Genomic DNA, 24,114 nt, shown 5'->3' on the forward strand with positions numbered 1-24,114 from the left:
ACTTCATTAGAAGGGTTTGGTTGTTTCTATGGGCACAGTATTCACTTTTACTATACAGGAGATTACTTACAATTTGCTAGCGTGTTGTGGTTTTTGTTGCTGTTGTTTTTTTTAAACTTGCAATTTGCCACTTCAGCTCCTTCTACAAATATGATGATGTAAGTGATTATCAGGAGTACAGGGTGCTCTGTTTGGTATTTTATTTTTGTTGTTTTTACTGTTTTTTGCAACTACATGATACATTGACTTGCAAGAGTTAGTTCACATAACATACTGTTCTCTGGAAATCATTTGTGTTTTGAGTTTTAATACCTGACAATAATGATTCATTATACCTCCCTTATTTAGCTGATATGTAACTTCAACAGTAAAAAAACACCATATAATTACAACTCTCAAATCTTTTTAAACAGAAAAAAAGAAAAGAAGAAGAAGCTATTTTAAGAAATTTACCTGACCGTCCATCCCGCTGAAAGTCCACATGGTACCACTCTCCATCATTCACTTTCTTTTGCAAGGCTTTTATTTTAATAGTACCCGATCCCATATCTAACAGCAGGTAAAGGTAACCATCAAGCATCTCAATGGCAAAAAAGTCAACCTTTACCATTTGTGGGTGTTTGGCATCTTTCTGATGCCTTGGTTTTCCATGACTGAAAAGAATCAGTCCATTTGGCTCAGTTGTGCGAAAGTCAAATGATATTGACCCTGTTTTCTTGGCATTCCACTTTGGCAAAGAGATGAAAGACTCCGGTGTTTCAAATGTGATTGGATCCAAGGTTGCAACATTCTCACATTTAAATGCTACAACTCCATGAATCTTCATTTTAGGATCTCCTTGCTTGGCAAGTCGAGATAACTCCAGTCTGACATCGTTATTTTTATATACAACCTGCAGACAAAGCACAGTGGTTACAATGGTAGAATTAACTGTATTAACCAATCAAACATAACCCTCAATAGGTTCAAGTATCTCAGTCGCTAATAATAGATGCTATTTAATATATGAGAATGTACAGATATATACATCATAGAAATGTAGGGCTGGAAGAGACCTTGAGAAGTCATCTAGGCCAGCCATTGCACTGAGGGAGGACCAAGTATACCTAGACAATCCCTAACAGGTGTTTGGCTAACCTGTTCTTAAACACCTCCAATGATGGGGATTCTGAAACCACCCTTAGAAGTCTATTCAGTGTTTAGCTATCCATATTGTTGGAAAGTTTTCCCTAATACCTAACCTATATCTTACTAGCTGCAAATTAAATCGATTACTTCTTGTCCCACCTGCATTGGACATGGAGAACAACTGATCATAGTCCTCTTTGTAACAGCCATTAACATATCTGAAGACTTATCAGGTTTCCCCTGTCTTTTCTCAAGACTAAATATGCCCAGTTTTGTTTTGTTTTTTAATTCCCTCATTGGTCAGGTTTTTTAAACCTTTTATCACTTTAGTTGCTCTCCACTGGACTCTCTCCAATTTTTTCTTACAATGTGGCACTCAAAACTGGGACACAGTACTCCAGCTGAGGCCTCAACAGTGCTGATAGAGCAGGACAATTATCTTCTGCATCTTACACATGTAAACTCCTATTAACACACCCCAGAGAAATATCAGCTTTTTTCACAACTGCATCACATTGTTGGCTTATGTTCAATATGATTCACTATAATCACAGATCCTTTTCAGCAGTAATACTGCTTAGCCAATTATTCTCTGTTTTGTATTTGTGCATTTGATTTTACCTTCCTAAGTGCAGTACTTTACACTTGTTTATTGAATTACATGTTGTTGATATCAGACCAATTCTCAGATTTGTCAAGGTTGTTTTGAATTCCAATCCTCTTCTCCAAAGTGTTAGTAACCCCTCCCAGGTTGGCATCATTTACAAATTTTATAAGCATACTCTCCACTCCATTATCCAAATTAAAAAGCACTGGACCCAGGAAAGACCCCTGTGGGACCCTCTAGATGCATCCTCCCAGTATGACAGCTAGTCATTGATAACTACTCTTCGAGTACAATCTTTAAAAAAAAATGCACCTACTTATAGTAATTTTAGACCACATTTCCCCATGTTGCTTGGGAGAATGTCATGTGGGACTGTCTGAAAAGCTTTACTTAAAATCAAGATAAATCACATCTACAGCTTCCCCCTTTTCCACTAGGCCAGTAACCATGTCAAAGAATGAAATTAGGTTGTTTTGGCATTATTTGTTTTTGACAAATTCATGTTGGCTATTACTTGTAACCTTATTTATATATATCTATATCTATATAATATATGAAGTAGCTCTTTTCATTAACTAACACTAACAATAGCTTGAATTAAATCAAACAGCATTGCTCTAAAAATATTCCTAGTTAATTCAAATAATCTAAAAGAATCTGCACAGAATTTGTGCTATCTGTGGCAAATTAGCTTGTGTGTACTTGATTGTTGAATAGCCTTCTGTGTGCAGCCATTTTGCTGATGTCAGTGAAGTATTAGATTTCTTGCTCCCCTAAGCTCTTTATTACTTTCTTAAGTCTTGTACTCCTGTATACAAAATCTTTCAAGGTCAGATATCACTTTGTAACATTTTTTTTCCACAAGTTAACACATTTTTGCCTTGTCCTAGGAATTGGGGATAATAGCATCTGTGTTGACCATGAAGCAATACAATTGGGACGCCAATATCAGAGAAAAGACTGAAGCCAGGACAATCACAGACAGTATGACTGGATGCCATACTGCTGAATTTCCCCACCATTAAAGTCTGGCTGAAGGTTATTGGATAAAGCTGAAAGACAGTATTTGTTTTTAATTTAATCAACCTGCGTTTCAAATGCTCCTGTTCCATATCATACCTTTGTTTTACTCCACCCCCCAGAAAAGCTGGCCACACAAGTCTTTTTCTAAGCAATAAAACCACTGCTATCATACTGTTTATCAACATATTCTGGTAGCGGTGTTCTTTCTGTGTTATGAATAACATGACTGCTGTATATGCAAGTCTCTCCACTAATGGGCATTGGGGATCATGTTAAACAATCAATAAAATTAATCGATAATGCACAGTAAATGCCTGGCTCTGAAACATCATTAATTGAGGGTCCCAGTAAAGTAGAAATCTCTCTTTAGCCCCCTAACGTTTTGTGTTTCTAAGGGTATGGCTATACTTTGAGGTAGGAGTATAATTGCCAATGAAAGGAGACATAGCTGCACTAGCTCTGATTGAGCTAGTGTGTTAATAAATAGAGCATAGCTGTGCTGGCATGAATGGCAGGAGGGGTGAGCTGCCTTTGAGTATTTGCCTACTGTCTCAGACAGGTATATACTTGGCAGCTCACCCTTCCTCTTGTTTGTGCTGTTGTGGCTACTCTATTTCTAGAGCACTAGCTTGACCAGACCTGGCAAGGGTGCCTCTCCTCACGTTGGGAATTATGAGCCCAGATCAAAGGTAAACGTACCATAGATGACACATCTCAGGAGTGGCTGTTGTAAAATAGTGTCCAAATATAAACATATATTAAAAATGTGAGGGCCAGATCCTCAGCTGGTATAATCACTGGAACTCCATTAATTTAAATGGAGAAATGACAATTTACGCCAGCTGACGATATGACCATCCGTTTTATAATAAATAATGGTGGAATATATTCCACCATATTAAAATATAGTCCTAAAAACTAACAATAAATCTCTCCCCCTCTTTCTCACTGGGTATAGTTCTATATGGTGCTGCTTCTTCCCATGGGAGCTGAAGGTGCTCTGCACATCTTAGAATGAGGAAAAAATAGTCTTTACTATACATATGCAGACATTAAATAGGCCTGAATCCTATCTTACCCTAGTGTTAATCAGTGTCAACTCCAATGAAGTTACTAGGCAAACTCCTGGGTGGGCAAATGGGATTGGCAAACAGGGGAGAAAGAGTGTGAGAGGCTCCCTTTCTAGGTATTGTTCTGTGATCAGTACTGTGATGGTCAGTGATGGAACAGTGGTGACATGATATCCTTCCTGCCAGAAGGGAATTCCTCTGTATGAAGTGCAAGCTGGTGGCTGCGCTGGAAGAAAAGATTTGTGCTCTGGAAGGACAAGTACAGACACTGCAGACTATCAGAGAGCTTGGGGAAATCTTGCACTAGCAGAAAGAGCAAGCATTACCATGCCAGATTCAAGTGAGAAAAGAACTGTCCACGAAGGAACCAGAGAGCATGAGCATCAAAGAAGAGGCCTGGCAGTTCATAGCCACCAGAGTCAAGAGGAGGAGAAGTGACCTCCAAAAGAAGAAAGAGGAGCGTCCATGTATCAGCAATGGAGATATAGATGAGCAACCATATTCATGTTCTCTCCACAGGTACTAATGCGGAGAGTGGACTAGATGATACATCTGAGGGAAGGGAGCAGAAAGAGACTCTACCAATTGGAAGGCATGAGATGCACTGTCCTAGGGATGGGGCTTCCACGACCACCACTCCCAAGAGAAGGAGGAGGGTGGTGGTGGTTGGGGACTCCCTCCTCAGGGGGACTGAGTCATCTATCTGCCACCCCGACCGAGAAAATTGAGAGGTCTGCTGCTTGCCAGGAGCTAGGATTCACGATGTGACAGAGAGACTCCCGAGACTCATCAAGCCCTCAGATCGCTACCCCTTCCTGCTTCTCCACGTGGGCACCAATGATACTGCCAAGAATGACCTTGAGCGGATCACTGCAGACTACGTGGCTCTGGAAAGAAGGATAAAGGAGTTTGAGGCGCAAGTGGTGTTCTTGTCCATCCTCCCTGTGCAGGGAAAAGGCGTGGGTAGAGATCGTCAAATTGTGGAAGTCAACGAATGGCTACGCAGGTGGTGTCAGAGAGAAGGCTTTGGATTCTTTGACCATGGGATGGTGTTCCAAGAAGGAGGAGTGCTAGGCAGAGATGGGCTCCACCTAACGAAGACAGGGAAGAGCATCTTCACAAGCAGGCTGGCTAACCTAGTGAGGAGGGCTTTAAACTAGGTTTGCCAGGGGAAGGAGACCAAAGCCCTGAGGTAAGTGGAGAACTGGAATACGGGGAGGAAGCACGAGCAGGAGAGTGCAAGAGAGGAGGACTCCTGTCTCAGACTGAGAAAGCGGGACAATCAGTGAATTATCTTAAGTGCCTATACACAAATGCAAGAAGCTTGGGAAACAAGCAGGGAGAACTGGAAGTCCTGGCCCAGTCAAGAAACTATGATGTGACTGGAATAACAGAGACTTGGTGGGATAACTCACATGACTGGAGTACTGTCATGGATGGAAATAAACTGTTCAGGAAGGACAGGCAGGGCAGAAAAGGTGGGGGAGTTGCATTGTATGTAAGAGAGCAGTATGACTGCTCAGAGCTCTGGTATGAAACTGCAGAAAAACCTGAGAGTCTCTGGATTAAGTTTAGAAGAGTGAGCAACAAGGGTGATGTCTTGGTGGGAGTCTGCTACAGACCACCAGACCAGGGGGATGAGGTGGACGAGACTTTCTTCTGGCAACTAGCAGAAGTTACTAGATCGCAGGCCCTGGTTCTCATGGGAGACTTTAATCACCCTGATATCTGCTGGAAGAGAAATACAGAGGTACACAGACAATCCAGGAAGTTTTTGGAAAGTGTAGGGGACAATTTCCTGGTGCAAGTGCTGGAGGAACCAAGTAGGGGCAGAGCTCTTCTTGACCTGCTGCTCACAAACGGGGAAGAATTAGTAGGGGAAGCAAAAGTGGATGGGAACCTGGGACCATGAGATGGTCGAGTTCAGGATCCTGAAACGAGGAAGAAAGGAGAGCAGCAGAATACAGACCCTGGACTTCAGAAAAGCAGACTTTGACTTCCTCAGGGAACTGATGGGCAGGATCCCCTCATAAAATAACATGAGGAGGAAAGGAGTCCAGGAGAGATGGCTGTATTTTAAAGAATCCTTATTGAGGTTGCAGGAAAAAAAATCCCAATGTGTAGAAAGAATAGTAAATATGGCAGGCGACCAGCTTGGCTTAACAGTGAAATCCCTGCTGATCTTAAACGCAAAAAAGAAGCTTGCAAGAAGTGGAAGCTTGGACAAATGACCAGGGAGGAGTATAAAAATATTGCTCAGGCATGCAGAGTGAAATCAGGAAGGCCAAATCACACTTGCAGTTGTAGCTAGCAAGAGATGTTAAGAGTAACAGGAAGGGTTTCAGGTATGTTAGCAACAAGAAGAAAGTCAAGGAAAGTGTGGGCTCCTTACTGAATGAGGGAGGCAATCTAGTGACAGAGGATGTGGAAAAAGCTAATGTACTCAATGATTTTTTTGCCTCTGTCTTAATAAACAAGGTCAGCTCCCAGACTGCTGCACTGGGCAGCACAGTATGGGGAGAAGGTGAGCAGCCCTCTGTGAACAAAGAAGTGGTTCAGGACTATTTAGAAAAACTGGACGAGCACAAGTCCATGGGGCCAGATGCGCTGCATGCAAGGGTGCTAAAGGAGCTCGCCGATGTGATTGAAGAGCCATTGGCCATTATCTTTGAAAACTCATGGCGATCGGGGGAGGTCCCGGATGACTGAGAAAAGGCTAATGTAGTGCCCATCTTTAAAAAAGGGAAGAAGGAGGATCCGGGGAACTACAGGCCAGTCAGCCTCACCTCAGTCCCTGGAAAAATCATGGAGCAGGTCATCAAGGAATCAATTCTGAAGCACTTAGGGGAGAGTGATCAGGAACAGTCAGCATGGATTCACCAAGGGCAAGTCATGCCTTACTAGCCGAATTGCCTTCTATGAGGAGATAATTGGGTCTGTGGACTGAGGGGAAAGCAGTGGATGTGTTATTCCTTGACTTTAGCAAAGTTTTTGATATGGTCTCCCACAGTATTCTTGCCAGCAAGTTAAAGAAGTACGGGCTGGATGAATGGACTATAAGATGGACAGAAAGCTGGCTAGATCGTTGGGCTCAATGGGTAGTGATCAACAGCTCCATGTCTAGTTGGCAGCCAGTTTCAAGCGGAATGCCCAAAGGGTCGGTCCTGGGGCCGGTATTGTTCAATGTCTTCATTAATGATCTGGAGGATGGCATGGCCTACACTCTCAGCAAGTTTGCAGATGATACTAAACTGGGAGAAGTGGTAGATACGCTGGAGGGTAGGAATAGGATACAGAGGGACCTAGACAAATTAGAGGATTGGGCCAAAAGAAACCTGATGAGGTTCAACAAGGACAAGTGCAGAGTCCTGCACTTAGGACGTAAGAATCTCATTCACTGTTACAGACTAGGGACCAAATGGCTAGGCAGCAATTCTGCAGAAAAGGACATAGAGGTTATAATGGATGAGAAGATGGACATGAGTCAACAGTGTGCCCTTGTTGCCAAGAATTTTAAGGGTTTGATACAAGTCTAGTCCTGAGAAAAGGAAAGCTGCTAACACAGTGTGCCCTTGTTGCTAAGAAGGCTAACGGCATTTTGGGGCATTGCCAGCAGATCGAGGGACATGATCATTCCCCTCTATTCAGCATTGGTGAGGCCTCATCTGGAGTACTGTGTCCAGTTTTAGGCCCCACACTACAAGAAGGATGTGGAAAAATTGGAAAGAGTCCAGCGGAGGGCAACAAAAATGATTAGGGGGCTGGGATAGCTCAGTGGTTTGAGCATTGGCTTGCTAAACTCAGGGTTTTGAATTCAATCCTTAAGGGGGCCACTTAGGGATCGGGGGCAAAAATTTGTCCTGCTAGTGAAGGCAGGGGGCTGGACTTGATGACCTTTCAAGGTCCCTTCTAGCTCTAGGAGATTGGTATATCTCCAATTATTACCTTAGCACATGACTTATGAGGAGAGGCTGACGGACCTGGGATTGTTTAGTCTGCAGAAGAGAAGAATGAGGGGGGATTTGACAGCTGCTTTCAACTACCTGAAAGGGGGTTCCAAAGAGGATGGATCTAGACTGTTCTCAATGGTAGCAGATGACAGAACAAGGAGTAATGTTCTCAAGTTGCAGTGCGGGAGGTTTAGGTTGGATATTAGGAAAAAAATTTTCACTAGGAGGGTGGTGAAGCACTGGAATGGGTTTCCTAGGGAGGTGGTGGAATCTCCTTCCTTAGAGGTTTTTAAGGTCAGGCTTGACAAAGCCCTGGCTGGGATGATTTAGTTGGGAATTGGTCCTGCTTTGAGCAGGGGGTTGGACTAGATGACCTCCTGAGGTCCCTTCCAACTCTGATATTCTGTGATTCTATGATTCTATCCAATTGTGAAAACAGCCCAAAATATCTCTTGTTGTTTACAGTGTTGTAGCTATGTTGGTCCCAGGATATTAGATACACCAGGTGGGTGAGGTAATATTTTTATTGGACCAACTTCTGTTACCTTAAGATATTACCTTGCCTACCTTTTCTCAAAAATATCTGTGAAGATTCACTGGTCCAATGAAATGGAGAGCTGTATGGGACACACCTGCGGAGGGATGCTTAGCATGCCCACAAAGAGATCTCCAACAATCCAAGACAGACAGACTGTCCTTGTTGGGAATTCTATTGGAAGAAGAATTGAAACACTTTGCAATTCATCAGGGTGGTATGCTCTCTTCCTAAAGAAAGGCATGAAATGTGACTCTAAGATTGGAAGTCGATGGGAAAAGATCCACTGGAGATGTTACATATTGGAACTAACGACACTGCTTCACAAGATACTTCACAGATTTTAGCTGGCTTAAGGGAACTTAGAGGGATGCAGAAGGTCCAAGTAATCTTCTTGGAGCTTCTTTTTGTCTCGTGAGCAAAGGAAGACTAAAAGTAGAAGATTAAGATTCTGGAAGTGAACTACTGGCTATGTAAGTGGTGTAACATAGTTTAGTGGAACACTGACCCACCTTCCTGGGGGGAGGGAGTGGGCTTTACAATTTGGATGAACTTCATCACAGTAGAAAGGGAACCAATTTTCTAGGGGACAGCTGGCTAGGCTAGTCAGCAGGGTGTTTAACAACAAAAGGGGATGGTGAAAAGGGGGAACAAATGAACACTCATAACTAAATGAAGATGTTGGGAACAAAAATCAGTCAAGTAAATGAAGGGCCATGAAAAGAAAAAAAAATCTAATTGCCTATATTCCAATGCATGTGGATAATTAACAAGAGGAACTGGAATTGCTCATTTGTGAGCATAAATTCAATCTATTTGATATTACTGAAAATTGATGGGAAGATCCACATGACTAAAATGTTAAAATCAATGTTATAGTCTTTTTAGGAAGGATTGAGATGGCAAAAGGGGAGAGGGATAGGGCACTATGTAAAAAATGGTTTTATCTGTTTCTGAGGATATGTCAAGACTGTAATAAAACACCTGTGTCTGGCCTGTGTCAGCTGACTCAGATTCATGGGGTCAGGCTGCGGGGCTATAAAATTGCAATCTATATATCTGGGCTTGGGCTTGAGGCCAGCTGCAGTCCCAGAGCACAGGATTCAGCCCAAGCCTGGATATCTGCACTGCAATTTTATGGCCCCACAGCCAAGCCTCACGAGTCTCAGTCAGTTGACATGGGCCAGCTGCAGTGTTTTATTGCAGTGCAGACATATCCTTAGACACTGACAACTCAGATGCAAATGGTCTTGAATGTTTATGGATCCATGTCCTAAGAGATAGCTCGGTACTACTGGTGTCTGCTGAAGACCACCATATCACACAGAAAAAGGGTAACTGACCCCTTAAGCATCTATATATGGGGGCGGGGGGAGGTGGTTATTATACAGAATTACAACCCATGTGACATACTGGAGATCTAAAACTGCCAGTATTGAAACATCCTCAGAATTTCTAAAGATTATAGATGACAATTTCCTAATTCAAAAAAATGTAGCATCCAACATGAAGGAATTTTATATTAGACCTCATCTTAACCAGTAAAGAAGAATTGATTGCAGAACTGAAATGAGTGATTCCTGAAGTGTATGTGATCATGTTTTGATTATTCGGATCTCACACAACAAATGAAAAAGTATACTTGGTGTTTTAAGAGGGCCAATTTACAAAATTGAATACAATTATAAGCCAAATCAACAGGGAAAAAATTAAAACAGAAAAAGCAAATGATAATTGGGAATTGTTTAAAAATATTTTATTAGAGTCTCAAAAACTCTCAATGCCACAATCACGAACAAATTCCAAGCTAATTAAAAAAAAATGTAACCAGACCTAAAGGGGAAGTAAAAGCAGTTATAAATGTTATGTATAAACACACACATGAAAAAGGGGAACTTGATAGCAATGAATATAAATATATAAATTAGACGATTGGAATTGTATAAAATTGATAAGGGAAGCAAAAAGACCCAAGAAGAAATCAATTGTCAGTTGAATTAAGGACAAGGAAGATTTTTAAAGATTATATTAGGAACAAAGGAATCTAACAATGGTATTTGTACAGTTACTAGATGGAAAGGATAAAGTTGTGAATAATAATGCAGAAAAGGCAGAAGTATTCCATAGATATTTCTGTTCTATATTTAGTAAAAAACCAGATGAAGATATACTTTTCATTACAATAGTAACACAGGAGGATGTTAAATAGTAGCTATTAAAATTAGACATTTTAAAATCAGATGGTGTGGAAAACTTGTATACCAGAGTTTAAAAGAGCTGTCTCAGGAGCTTTGTGGACTCAATGTTGATTTTCAATAAATCTTGGAACACTGGGAAAGTTCCAGAACACTAGAAGAAAGCTCATGTGCCAATATTTTAAAAGGAAAAATGAGATGACCTGGGTGATTATATGCCTGCCAGCCTCATATCTATCCCAGGCAAAGTGATGGAATGGCTGATACTGGACTCTATCAATAAAGAATTAAAAGAGAATAATACACATAATGCCAACTAACATGGGTTTGCAGACAATAAGACATCAAATTAATTTTATATCCTTTTTTGTTTGGTTGATAAAGGTTAAGAATATTACATCAATATTATAGTCATGTTTGGTACCACATGACATTTTGATTAAGAAATAGAGATGATACAAAATCAACATGGTACACACTAAATAGATTAAAATCTGGCTACTGACAAGTCTCAAAATATAATTCTAAATGAGGACTCAATCCAAGGGAAAAGATAGTAATGTTTTTAGTGGGACTGAAGTTTCCATGGCTGTTTATAAACACACCCACAAGTAATCATGTCAGTGCGGTTTGCAGCACAGGAGTGCTTCTGGATTCTTTGCTTATCCTAAATTCTCACATAGCAGCATCTGCAAGTAACACTTTACCAGCTATGTACCATCTTGGCAGTATGTACCAGCCATATATGCTTTTGTTACTATGACAGATACAGCAATTTCCTGGAAAAATCTTATTGAATTAACTTAAACTTCACTGAATTAAGTTTATATATTTTTAGAAGTTCTTCATATTAAAAATGCAAATGTTTATGTATTATTGTGGGATTGTATGTAACTTCTCTAGGGGAAGACATGACTAATGTAAACCCTGGGAAGTGTTGCAAGCTTCTAAGGACTATCTGAAACAATGTGCAGGACAAGAATGAACTTTTAAAGTTAAATAGGTTTCCCAGGAAATCTCCACGGGGAAGTGTTTACTAATGTATCCACTCTGTAATGTATCCAGCAACTCAGCCTTTCGAACCTTTGCCCCGAGGAGGGGACTTTTGTCTGTTGGCCACTTGTTTCATGAGGACAAGATCAGAGGTCCAAACTGTATAAAGGAGCAACTCTCAGATTCATGGGTGTGCTTGTTCTGAGCCAAAATTGTTATGAACTTGTAACCACAGAAAAACCCCTTGGTGGGTTTGAATGACTGTCTCCTCCCAGTGCCCTTGGTAAGATTATTAGCATGTGTGTAAGTTCTTTTATTATTTTAATAAGTTCTCTGAATTGCTTTCACCTTAGGAATATATCTGCTTGTATAGGTAAAGCTGTGTTGCAGCTTATAACTGTGGGCAATAATGCTGTTTTTATAACCTCTGAGGAGAAAAGCAAAGCAGGCTTGTGTAGACAATCTGACTTGCTGAGGATTCATAGAGTAGATATGGAACTGATCAATCTGGAAATGCCCTGGTCATGATGGAGTGAGACTTGTGCATGTATCCAAGAGAGGTCACAGCTGGGGATCCAGAAACCTAAGAATGGGTGCCCTTGGTGAACCGCAGAAGGGAAATACATGTGAAATTGCCCTGAAATGTGATGATTGATGATTGGCAATCCCTCGATTCGAGGATGATCTCTACCATGGATTTACATATGGGTCCAGAGATGACTCAGGAGTCCGATCCTGGAATCACAAATCTGCCCGCAGTAGGTACAGACATTTTGTGGCATGCCAGCGGCCTGCTGGGAGAAAGTTACTTCTTTTTCCTTCCTCCTCTCTCTCTTTTCAGCTTAGAGGGCAAGGTGCTTCTCCTTGAAGCGGGCCACTGCCTGATGGAGGATATGGCACCATTGGGGTCGGTTGGTGGCTTGCTCTTCCCAGCTTGTGATGTCCACATCAGTTTTCTTAAGATACGCTTTCAGTGTGTCTTTGTCGGGTTTACTCTGACCACCATGGGATCTCGGACCATGGGTGAGCTGAGAGTAAAGGGCTTGTTTTGGGAAGCAAGAGTCTGGCATCCGCACACAATGTCCAAGCCAGCAAAGTTGGTGCATGAGGATCATTGCTACAATGCTGGTGACATTGGCTTTGGTGAGGATGCTGGCATTAGTGTGACGATCTTGTGGAGCCATTGTTGGTGATGCCTCTACAAACTCTTGAGGTGCTATTGATAGGTCACCCAGGTTTTGCATCCATAGAGGAGTGTTGGAACAACAACTGTCTTATAGACCTGGATATCAGTGTCCTGTCGAAGGTCACGGTACATGAAAACCATCAGAGCAATTTCCCAAAAGGAAGCACTTGAGCACTGGATCTTGTGCTGGATCTCACTGTTGATTTTTGCATTTTGAGAAAGTTGGCTACCGAGGTAGCAAAAAGTGCTCAACTGTCTCCAAAATCTGATCCTCAGTGTTGATTTGTGGTGGGTCATGTGCAAGGCCTGAAGCAGGTTGATAGAACCCTTTAGTCTTCTCAATATTGAGTGAGAGTCTTAGGCTTCAGTAAGCTTGTGCAAGAAAATCCAGTATGGACTGAAGGTCATCCTCAGTGTGCGCGAGGATGACACAATCATCAGCATACAGAAGATCAGTAATGGATGCCCTGAAGACTTTAGACTTCGAGCGAAGACGTTGAAGATTAAAGAGCTGTCCATCCATTCTGTATTGAATGTCAATTCCATTGGGGAGATGATCTTTAATGAGGACCAAAATGACTACTAAATAGATGGAAAACAGGGTTGGGGCAACAACGCATCCTTGCTTAACCCCAGTTTTGATGATGGAAGTTTCCATCTCCTGGCCATTACAGAGAACTGTGGCAGTCATCTGATCATGGGGAGGCCTTAGGGCCTTAACAAATTTTGGAGGACAGCCAAATCTGGCCAGCATCTTCTACTGGGCTTTGCAATTGACAGAGTCAAAGGCCTTTGTCAAATTGATGAAAGCCATGTACAGGTCCTGATTTTGCTCCCAAGATTTTTCCTGGATTTTGCAGGCAATGAAGATCATGTTGGTTGCCCTGCGGGATGGTCTAAAACTGCACCAAGATTCAGGCAATGTTTCCTGAGCCAGGGGAAGTAATCAGTTTAAGAGGATATGGGCAAGAACTTTCTCTGCTATAGATAGCAAGGCAATGCCTTGATAGTTTCCACACTTTGACTTATCTCCTTTTTTAAAGATTGTAACAATGTTAGTGTTTCTCAAGTCTTCTGGAATCTTCTATTATTCCAGATATGAAGAAAAGGTCCATGGAGCTTCCCTACCAGTTCTTCACCTCCAAACTTGTAGACTTCAGCTGGTATGCCATCTGGCCCTACTGCCTTGATATTCTTAGTCTGCATAGTGGCTTGTGTTACTTCTTCAAGGATGGGTGGTCAGCAAGAGATTCTCTTTCATGTCTTTGAGGTATAGACTCAATAGTGGCATCAACGATAGTTGACTCACGGTTCAGGAGTAGCTCAAAATGCTCCTTCCATCTAGCTTTGATGGCTTTGCTGTCCTTAAAAAATGTTGACACGTTTGGGGCTTGGACAGGTATGAGTCCATGGGAGCATAGGCCATAAATGGCCCTTATTGCCCGAAAGAAACTCCTCATGTCATGTTTATCAGCATAAAGCTCAGTATCTTGGGCCTTTTTTTGCCACCACATATTTTTGATGTCACGGATTTTCCTTTGCGCATCAGCCTTGAGTTGCTTGTATGACTCTTTCCTCTGCTGATGTGATATGTCATTTTGCCACATGTGATGAGCTTTTCTTTTCTGGTCAAGTAAGCCCTGAATCTCAGCATCATTCTCATGAAACCAATCTTGGTGATGGTGAATGACATAGCCAATGGACTCAGCACATGTTGAGAGAATGGCAGTCTTTAATCCGTTCCAGAGATTTTCTAACTGTGATAGTTACCACCCAGATGCACTACAGAGATGTAATCTACTTGGGCATGAAACTATCAGCCCTTAGGAAACTTCAATCAGTACAGAGCACAGCAGCACATATCCACAGCAACACAGGCTACGACAAGCATATCAGACTTGTCCTCCACTCACTCTATACTGGCTCCCTAGAGAGTATCACGTCCAAATTCAAGACCTCGGTCTTCAAGGTGCTTAATGATGAGGTCCTGGAACACCTGCAAGATCACCTAAAGCTCCAGCATAAGGAATGCAGTCAACAATTTCTTTTTCTACTCACAATGGAACTGTCTATAGCAAGGATACAAGTTGCCTGGCCAGGAGACTGAGCTTACTTGGAAACAGCTCCAGATTGTGACATGAACCAACCTGAATCTAAGACCTCACCACTTGCTATTTCAGGGCAGCATGCACTCCTGTGACCTGCCTTCACTAATAAAAAAAACAGATAGCACAACAGTCATATATATAAATCTATTAATATTTTCTCCCAGTAGAGAAGAGAGAAATAAGACAAGTACCACACAACAGAGGTTAGACACATAGTTTAATGTATTATTGGAAGGCATTTAAATATTATTATGGGTATAGTATTAGAACCAGAATAAAATAGAACTCATCCTCAAAACATCGTCTTAATAAGGGGTAGGTGGGACTAACACTGGAGTCCATCAAGACTACTGCTACACTGATAAGAAGGGATTATGTTAAAGCAACACAACGTATTTCATCTTAATAACATAAGATTGGGAGAGATCTCTTGGGTCATAAGAACATAAGAACGGCCGTACCGGGTCAGACCAAAGGTCCATCTAGCCCAGTATCTGTCTACCGACAGTGGCCAATGCCAGGTGCCCACAAAGAGATCTCCAACTATCCAAGACAGACATCTGAACCTTTTCTAGTGCTAGACTATCTTTTTTGAGGTGAGGAGACCACATCTGTACACAGTATTCAAGATGTGGGTGTACCATGGATTTATATAAGGGCAATAATATATTCTCAGTCTTATTCTCTATCCCCTTTTTAATTATTCCTAACATCCTGTTTGCTTTTTTGACTGCCTCTGCACACTGCGTGGACATCTTCAGAGAACTATCCACGATGACTCCAAGATCTTTTTCCTGACTCGTTGTTGCTAAATTAGCCCCATCATATTGTATGTATAGTTGGGGTTATTTTTTCCAATGTGCATTACTTTACATTTATCCACATTAAATTTCATTTGCCATTTTGTTGCCCAATCACTTAGTTTTGTGAGATCTTTTTGAAGTTCTTCACAATCTATTTTGGTCTTAACTACCTTGAGTAGTTTAGTTTCATCTGCAAACTTTGCCACCTCACTGTTTACCCCTTTCTCCAGATCATTTATGAATAAATTGAATAGGATTGGTCCTAGGACTGAGCCTTGGGGAACACCATTAGTTACCCCTCTCCATTCTGAGAATTTACCATTAATTCCTACCCTTTGTTCCCTGTCTTTTAACCAGTTCTCAATCCATGAAAGGACCTTCCCTTTTATCCCATGACAGCTTAATTTACGTAAGAGCCTTTGGTGAAGGACCTTGTCAAAGGCTTTCTGGAAATCTAAGTACACTATGTCCACTGGATCCCCCTTGTCCACATGTTTGTTGTCATCGAGTCCAGTCCCCTCCTATCACAGGTAACCATGCCATATAATCCCATTCATAAATGTATCAAACTCAGTCTTAAAACTAGTTAGGTTTCTTCCCCCCCTACTCTTCTTGAAAGAACTGCATTTCTCAGATCTTGCTTTCAAAAGAATGAATGGTCTCCTTTTCCAGAATTTGCTAGCAAGAGGAATGAATGACTGAACAGAGTCACCAGCAGAACTAGTAGAAAAATTAACAAAATGTTTCACTTAAAAATATTTTTCCACCTAATATTTTTATGGAAATTTAAAACAAACTGTGACAAAGTTCCTCCTCTACCTTGGTGGATCCTGTGCTTATTGGCAGATTTGCTTGCCTCAGAGATTCACCATGTGGGTCAGTTAACAGCCCAGAGCCCTTCCCCTCTGGTAGAAGCCACAGTCCAGGTAAATTCCTCCTGTGTCTGATCAGGATTTGGGCGGTTTGGGGGGAACCTGGGCCCACCCTCTACTCTGGGTTCCTGCCCAGGGCCTTGTGGACTGCAGTTGTCTAGAGTGCCTCCTGGTACAGCTGCACAACAGCTACAACTCCCTGGGCCAGGGCTGGCTCCAGGGTTTTTGCCAACCCAAGTGGCAAAAAAAAAAAGCTGCGATCATGATCAGCAGCAGCTCCACCACACCGCTTTCTTCTTTGGCAGCACTTTGGCGGCTGGTCCTTCCCTCCGAGAGGGACCGAGGGACCCGCCGCCAAATTGCCACCGAAGAACCTGACATGCCATCCCTTCCCCTTGGCTGCCCCAAGCATCTGCTTGCTGAGCTGGTGCCTGAAGCCGGTCCTGCCCTGGGCTACTTCCCCATGGCCTCCTCCCAACACCTTCTTTATCTTCACCACAGGACCTTTCTCCTGGTGTCTGATAATGCTTGTACTCTTCAGTCCTCCAGCAATATGCCTTCTCACTCTCAGCTCCTAGTGCCTCTTGCTCCCAGCTACTCACATGCACGCTACAAACTGAAGTGAGGTCCTTTTTAACTCAGGTGCCCTGATTAGCCAGCCTGTCCTAATTGATTCTAGCAGTTCCTTCTTAATTGGCTCCAGGTGTCCTAATTAGCCTGCCTGCCTTAGTTGGTTCCAGCAAGTTCCTGCTTGGAACTGCCCGTTACCTTACCCAGGGAAAAGGGATCTATTTAATCTGGGACTAATATATCTGCCTTCTAACACTCTCCTGTAGCCATCTAGCCTGACCCTGTCACAAAACAAAAACAAAAAAAAGCAAAATTTTAATCAACATGTCAAAAATAGTCCACCAGCTCCAGTCATGAGACTAAGAGTAGCATGTTTGATTTGAATCACTCCTTTTCAGCAAACACATAACACTTTTGCTTATTACGAAATATTTCAGAATACTGACCCCACCACATTGTAGCAATATGCCCTAAGTCACTATGGTTGACAGCCTCTAAATTAACATAGGTCACTTATTTTCAATGGTGAAATACTTTGTCAGATTAAATCTTAAATTCTTACGGGAAAATTGGATTAGCTTAACATCGTTTCGCTTAAAGTCGCATTTTTCAGGATCATAACTACAATGTTAAGCGAGGAGTTACTGTATAACTAAAGATTCAAGAAGGTAATGTCAAATATATTTTGATGCACTATTTTAGATATGGAGTGGTCTGAGAACTTGCTTACCAAGATTCTGCCTAGAGCAAATACTAAATCCTACCGTTGCTGAAGGAAGAGGCTTCAGTTCAGTAGAGCATGGTGGTCCAAGGAAAGATAGGTTTGATAAGGTATTTACCTGACTGGTTCAAGACCTGGTTCTGCCCCTTCTTACTTCCCCTTTTTAGATGTCTAGACTTCTAGTGAGTAGTTCACTGCAATTGTGCTTTGGCTCCTGGGTGGGGGCATACAAAGATGAAAAGACACACAAGGTCTGTGCACCATCTAGCCCCATGGAGCACTGGACGTGGCTCACATTGTCCAGAAAGAAGCAGATATGTTATCACTAGATTCAGGCAAAGCTCCAATCAGTTTTACTGGGCCTGTTCCCTCTCAAGCCAATGAAAGTTTTGTAATTTAAAAAGAAAAATAAACATGATGGTTACACGCAATGGCTGGTTGCTAAGATATAAACATATAATTATCTAACATGGTAAAAACCTACATTATACAAACTCTGGATATAAACAACAAATGTCTCAAAGTCACTATAGCACTTTACACCCCACTAACACCTTAGAGTTATGCTGAATGGTTAACTAGAGACATTAAGCTTGCATTGTTTATTGTTTCTGTTTTGCATTCACTCTCCATAATGTTACAAGATATATAATGCATCATACATTTTTTAAAAGCAAAAGAGATGCACTTAATGCAGACAATAAATATATGTCCCATTGTTTTTATTGTCTGCCTGCAAATTCCAGAAAGTCAAATGTATACAAAAAGTAGAAAATATCACCATTGTTTTGAACTCCCCAGGGAACCAAGATTATGTTTGAAGGCCCATTGCAAACATCTTGCCAACACCATAACTGTCGGCCCGATTCATCTTGCTTCACTGTTCAACACCACTGATTTTAAGAGTTATACCAGTGTAAAACTGAAGTACCAGTGCAGTCAATCAGGTCCACAGTTTTGGTATTGGAAAAAATGTTTCAGTCATATACATTGGGCCAATTCTGGGCTCAGCATTTTCCACTCCAGCCAATGAGAAACTGGTGGGAGATGAAGGCAGTCAGCACTTTGCAGGTGGTGTTCAGCTGCTAGGGAGTTATCACAACTCCATAGTGTGATAACCATTAAAATAGCCATGTGGATGCAGTGACATGGGCTTCAGCAATGTGACTAGGTACTCCAGGTCCACAGCCCACCCTGAAACCCATGTCATTGCAGCTATGCTGCTATTTTTAGCCATGCTAGCACAGGTAATACTCTTCTGCAACCACACTTTGCATTGCAGTGCAGACATACCTTAAGTGATTATAAGGAAGCTGCTCAGTCAAGTTGATAGGGCACTGGACTAGGAGACCTGTATTGTGTTACTGCTGACTTGGTCTATAACCATGGACCAGTTAACATACCCCGTGCCTCAGTTTCCCTATCTGTAAATTGGCGATAATGATCGTTACCTACCTTTGTAAAGTGCTTTGATATATATGGATCAAAAATGCTGCAAGAGTGCTATATAATTATGATTATACTTGATGGACATATTGGAGATATGAACAGATAGAAGAGAGCTACCTGTAGTATATTTAAAGAGTAAAAATGTGATGATTTCTGCACTTCTTTTTCAAATGTGGTTTCCTTTCCATTATTTGAGAGGTTAGCCATAATTAAAAGTAAACAGACCCCAGTAAATCATCTCCACCTAACTTAGCTGGACAGATACCTCTTTTGGGAGACAGGACATGAATTGGTCTGCTCAGCTGGAAGTCACAAAGCTGACATTGCAAATGCTTCTTTGTTTGCTGTCTCTACTGCTCAGATTGTCTGAATTGGGACATTTTAGGATGCTAAAGAATGGCTTTTTGTTTTGCTTCCTGTGGGGGAGAGTAGTTCAGTGGAATATTGTTTAATGTATTACATTCATAGAAATTTGAAAAGCAATGTTTTTAATAATGGCTTTGATAGTAGGCTTGTTGTAGTGTTTTTCATACTGCTGTGGACAAGAGTGTTTTAATGATTTTTTTTAATAGATTATTTTGTTATTTCTCTTTCTAAGCCTTGCTATCAGTTGCCAGACTGCTAGAGGTTTTCTGACTGTGGTTGCTGTGTTCACAGACTTTAATGAATGAGCTTGGGGCTTTTTTTATATTTGAATTTCCCATGGCAAAGAGTCTTAGAAATTTCTTGGCAGCACCTAAATTGAAGAACTTAGGAGTGAGTTGGTTCCACATAGGTTGAATCAGCTTCCAAATAGGAATAAAGCCTTCATCAAGACATGTCACAAAATGAAAATAACAAGGCAAATCACCAAAAGGAAAACAAAATGTATTATTTGAGACAAAAACAGCTTTGCATGCCTATATCACACAAAACCCAGAAAACAAAACAAATTATGTACAACCTCAAGTGACTGTTTGGTAGAACAAGGGACTCTTTAGAGCATCATTTGTTGTGTTGGGTCTGGGATTTTCTCCCCTACCACTCACCACACAACATTTAGCTGAGTTCCAATAAAAATTATATACATGCCATTTCTTTTAGCCTTTCCCCAATAACCCCCCCCCCCCAGTACAGACCAGGTTTTAAGTGCAAGGATTGTCTAAAGACTGTAAGCAAGAGGAGTTAATCAAGAGGAGTTATGCGAAAGTGGATGGTGATTACAATAGAGCAGTTCAGTCATTATTATTTATATAGTTAGGGTAGCACCTGTAATATGCTAGGTTCTTTCCAAACTCTCAAGCAAGGTGACCTTAGCTCCAGGGTCTTCACAATCTAAGGACAGAGAGTTAAGCAGACAGAGATGATGGGAAAGGGAACAACTATAAGCACTTCATACACAAGCCAACTCACCACACTGTAAGCAGCATGGCAGAGGTGGGTCTTCGAGAGGGACTTAAGTGTAGGGCAGGAGTCATATGGCTGTATCATAGATAAGGGGCCATGTGGAAGATTTATTTATATTAACACTAAAATAAAAAAAAATACTTTGAAAAGTTTTAATGTGTTAATAAAATGTCTCACCCTTGTCACATTTACAAGCATCTGAACAATTCTTTGTAGTGAATTAATCACAGGTTTATAAACAGATATGCAAACAATTTTAGGCTCCAATCAATTTGTCAGGAGAGCATGAATCTCTATACTTTGGGGGAAATAAAGGTCTTTTATATTCCACTCTTCACTAGCTTTTCCTTCTTAGACATCTCCCTTCCGTACTTTACTAGCTGCCAGCTGATGTCCTAACCCTACTACTTCTCTAGAATAATAATTGCCTGACAACCTGGATTGCTCTCTCTCTCTCTTTCTCTCTTTCTAAGTTGCTTCTGCATCTAACTGCTGGCAAGCTGTTGGCTGTGTGCCTTTCTGGCTGGTTTCCACTTTGCACCATTCCAGTCTGTTGGCTGATTCATAGTTCGAAAGGATCCCTTTATTTCACTGCTGGGAAAATAGCCTATTAATCCAAGACTGAAATTGGTCTTTTTCCTGACTGCAGCGTGAATATGAACTGGCTTCCCAGCTAGCTTCCAGCTAGATCATTTCCTTCCTTTTCTGCTATGGTAGTTAGCTGCCCGTCATGCAGACTTGGCATCTAGTTGGCTAGCTACAATAACTTGCCCCCTATCTTGTGTGGTAGTTGGTGCAGTACCTGGCTAACGTACTGGCTCAGGGCCTAACTGAACTCTGCTTGTGTCGCTGATGGACTTATAACTTACACTGCTGACGGCTAACTTCTGCCCTACTTAGCTAACTAGCTGATTCACTTTTAACCAAATATACTCAGCAGCCAGTAACTTATTAAAAGGAAATGTTGTTCCTTTCCTTTTCTGGGTAATTTAACTGAGAGACAGCTTCCTTGACAGTATTACTGGAAAGTGCCTCTCTTTCCTTTTTCTGTTCTCACATGAGTCTTTTCAGCCTCCTTTCTTCAACCCGAAACACTACAACTCTCTTCAGTTAAGCTCTTTCTTCGCATCAGACACTCTATATCCACCAGCACTTTCAAATGATGCCTTTGGCTCCTAAAACACTTAAGACAATTAGAAGCCACGATAGATCGCACTTTAAAAAATACAGCTTCCTCTAGCTCTGTTGGTACTGGTAGCGCAGTAAAAGTCCACATCTGCAAAAGGGGAAACAGTATCTGACTAACTGTATGTTTTCCATAACTGGTTTACCCTTCACCACAATGACTGTACCAGAGTTCTCCTGGGGATTCCTGGACAGTGCACTGTTCTACCCTCCACTGACCACTCTGGATCTTGTATTACACTCATCTTCCCTTTTCAGGCAGCCACTGTTTCCTCTGCTCTTCGGGCATTGCACAGGGATGCAAGAAGAGGGGAAATCTATAAAGTGTCTGTCTCATTGGTGTCTAAAACATCAATGTCCATAGCTCATGTATAGCCCATCTATGTGTGTTATTTAAGGTTAATGTTTTCATTAAAAATAACCCTTTTAATTAATCATTAATAACAATAGGGTACATTATTTTGTTTTAAAGGTGTGGAATCTATTAATTATATCTTTCCAGTACTGAGCCAAAAAGCTTACATTTAGTGCACAAAAGGCTTGACACTGGGGAGTACTAGTCATCCTCAATGTTAAAGTGCACTGAGCACTTTTCAAATCAGAAGATCAAGGTGAACAAGAAATCAGTGATATAAAGCCTGATATCTTCCAACATAAGCAAAGGCTGATCCTAAGAGATGCCAAGCAATCACAATCCAGGTTGGAATCAAGCCCAGTTCCTTTGTCAGATGACCAGTAAAAGCTTATAACAAGCCTCACACAACTGCATTTTGAAATAATAGCTTGAGTGGAATGAAGTTTTTTGTTAACAATTTTATTCACTGAAAAATGCATATTTGGGCCAACCAAAACATTTTGCGAATTTGTGTTGAATTCACTAGACTGTCCTGGCTGAAAAAAAATAAAAATGTCAAACCACTACATTTTGACATTTTCAAAACAAATGTGTTGATTTTTTGTTCAAAACAATTTTTGTTCCAAATTTTGCTTCAATTTTATTTTAAATGCAGTAAAATGCAGTATTAGCTTTAAATTATATATTAGCTTAAAATGAATTACAAAAAATTATTTCTACTTGTATACAAGCTATCCTCACCCCATATGGACCTGAAAACTCTTTGCAGACACCTTTAAAAACAGCACACTGTACTGCAAATACTGTAGATTCTGCCAAAATATATTTGCTTATTTAAATTACTTCCTCATAATCAAATTACAGTATAATGTTCTGTTTTTATTTGGGAGCCAGGCAGTAGTTTTCCTTTAAATGAACCTTCACAGAATTAACATTTAGGAGTGTGAGCGTAAGCAGTACTGCTGAGGACTTCTCACATCTCCATTTTATTGAACACAGAAGTGGTTAGAAAAAGGGAATTTCTGTGCCAGATATACTGACATTTGTTCTCATCCTGAAACAAACATTTTCTTTTTGAATGGGCATTTCAACTTAAAAGGATATTGAAATGACATTTTAAATTAAATAGGCATTTCAAAATGTGACTTTGGAAAATTGAAAAATGTTGAAATTGACATTTTCCAACTTTTTTTAAATTTCAATTAAACTACATTTTATGATTAAAAATATTCTCAGAAGAAAAATTCTGACCAGGTCTAGACACAAGACATATGTTGAATTATGGATAGAAAAAGCAGTCACAAAAATGTACATGAAAGCTAAGCAAGATTTTTTTATAACAGAACAGATGCAGTTCCTTCCACCTGTTTTTCTATTTAATCTCAGCACAACTCAGTTTTTTAAAAGCTAAAGTGATATTGGAAATTCCTCTCTAATATTCATCTTCTTTTGTGAAGATTGTTAATATACTGTGCCAGATCATGTAGTCCTTATGCTGACAAATCTTCCATTGGAGCAGGCATGGAGGGGAGTAAGATTTGTAGGCATCCCTGACATATGAAGGCTGACTCATAGTCAACTGTTCAGTGGCCTCATTCATTTTATTTATTCATGACACAGGAAGACTCCAGACATGGGGACAAGACTCCACTTTCCTATGGGCTAGATGGTCCTTCATCATCCCAGGAGTAGCCCCATGATGCATTCTGCCTTATAGTATCTCTAGGGCACAATTCTCTCATTGTTCCCCTTTTCTCTGAAGGAGCACGGTGATAATACCCTGCTGGTGACCTATAACAGCGGCATGTTATGGGACCCTGTGCAGTATGGTACCATGTGCAGTGACTCAGCTGCCCTGCCTGGTGCATTGGCCATTAGGGATTTTTGAGCATTGCCATTATATAAATACCTAATAATGCAAATAATTAGTGGGGGGCAGAGCTACTCCCTGCACACATACTCAAGCAGGGGAAAAATG

At 41.1% G+C, this 24,114-nt stretch overlaps 1 protein-coding gene across 18 annotated transcripts in view; it reads right to left on the minus strand.

Annotated features, from left to right (window-relative positions):
- NRXN1 (neurexin 1) overlaps positions 1-24,114 on the minus strand; it is a 1,269,767-nt gene that overhangs the window by 709,968 nt on the left and 535,685 nt on the right. For all 18 annotated transcript variants that reach the window (XM_039529862.1, XM_039529854.1, XM_039529856.1 and 15 more), the window contains one exon: positions 454-892. In XM_039529862.1, coding sequence (XP_039385796.1) covers positions 454-892 — 439 coding nt within the window. The remainder of the gene's footprint in view (positions 1-453; positions 893-24,114) is intronic.

This window comes from Mauremys reevesii, linkage group 3 (assembly GCF_016161935.1).
Source record: "Mauremys reevesii isolate NIE-2019 linkage group 3, ASM1616193v1, whole genome shotgun sequence".
Lineage (NCBI taxonomy): Eukaryota > Metazoa > Chordata > Testudines > Geoemydidae > Mauremys > Mauremys reevesii.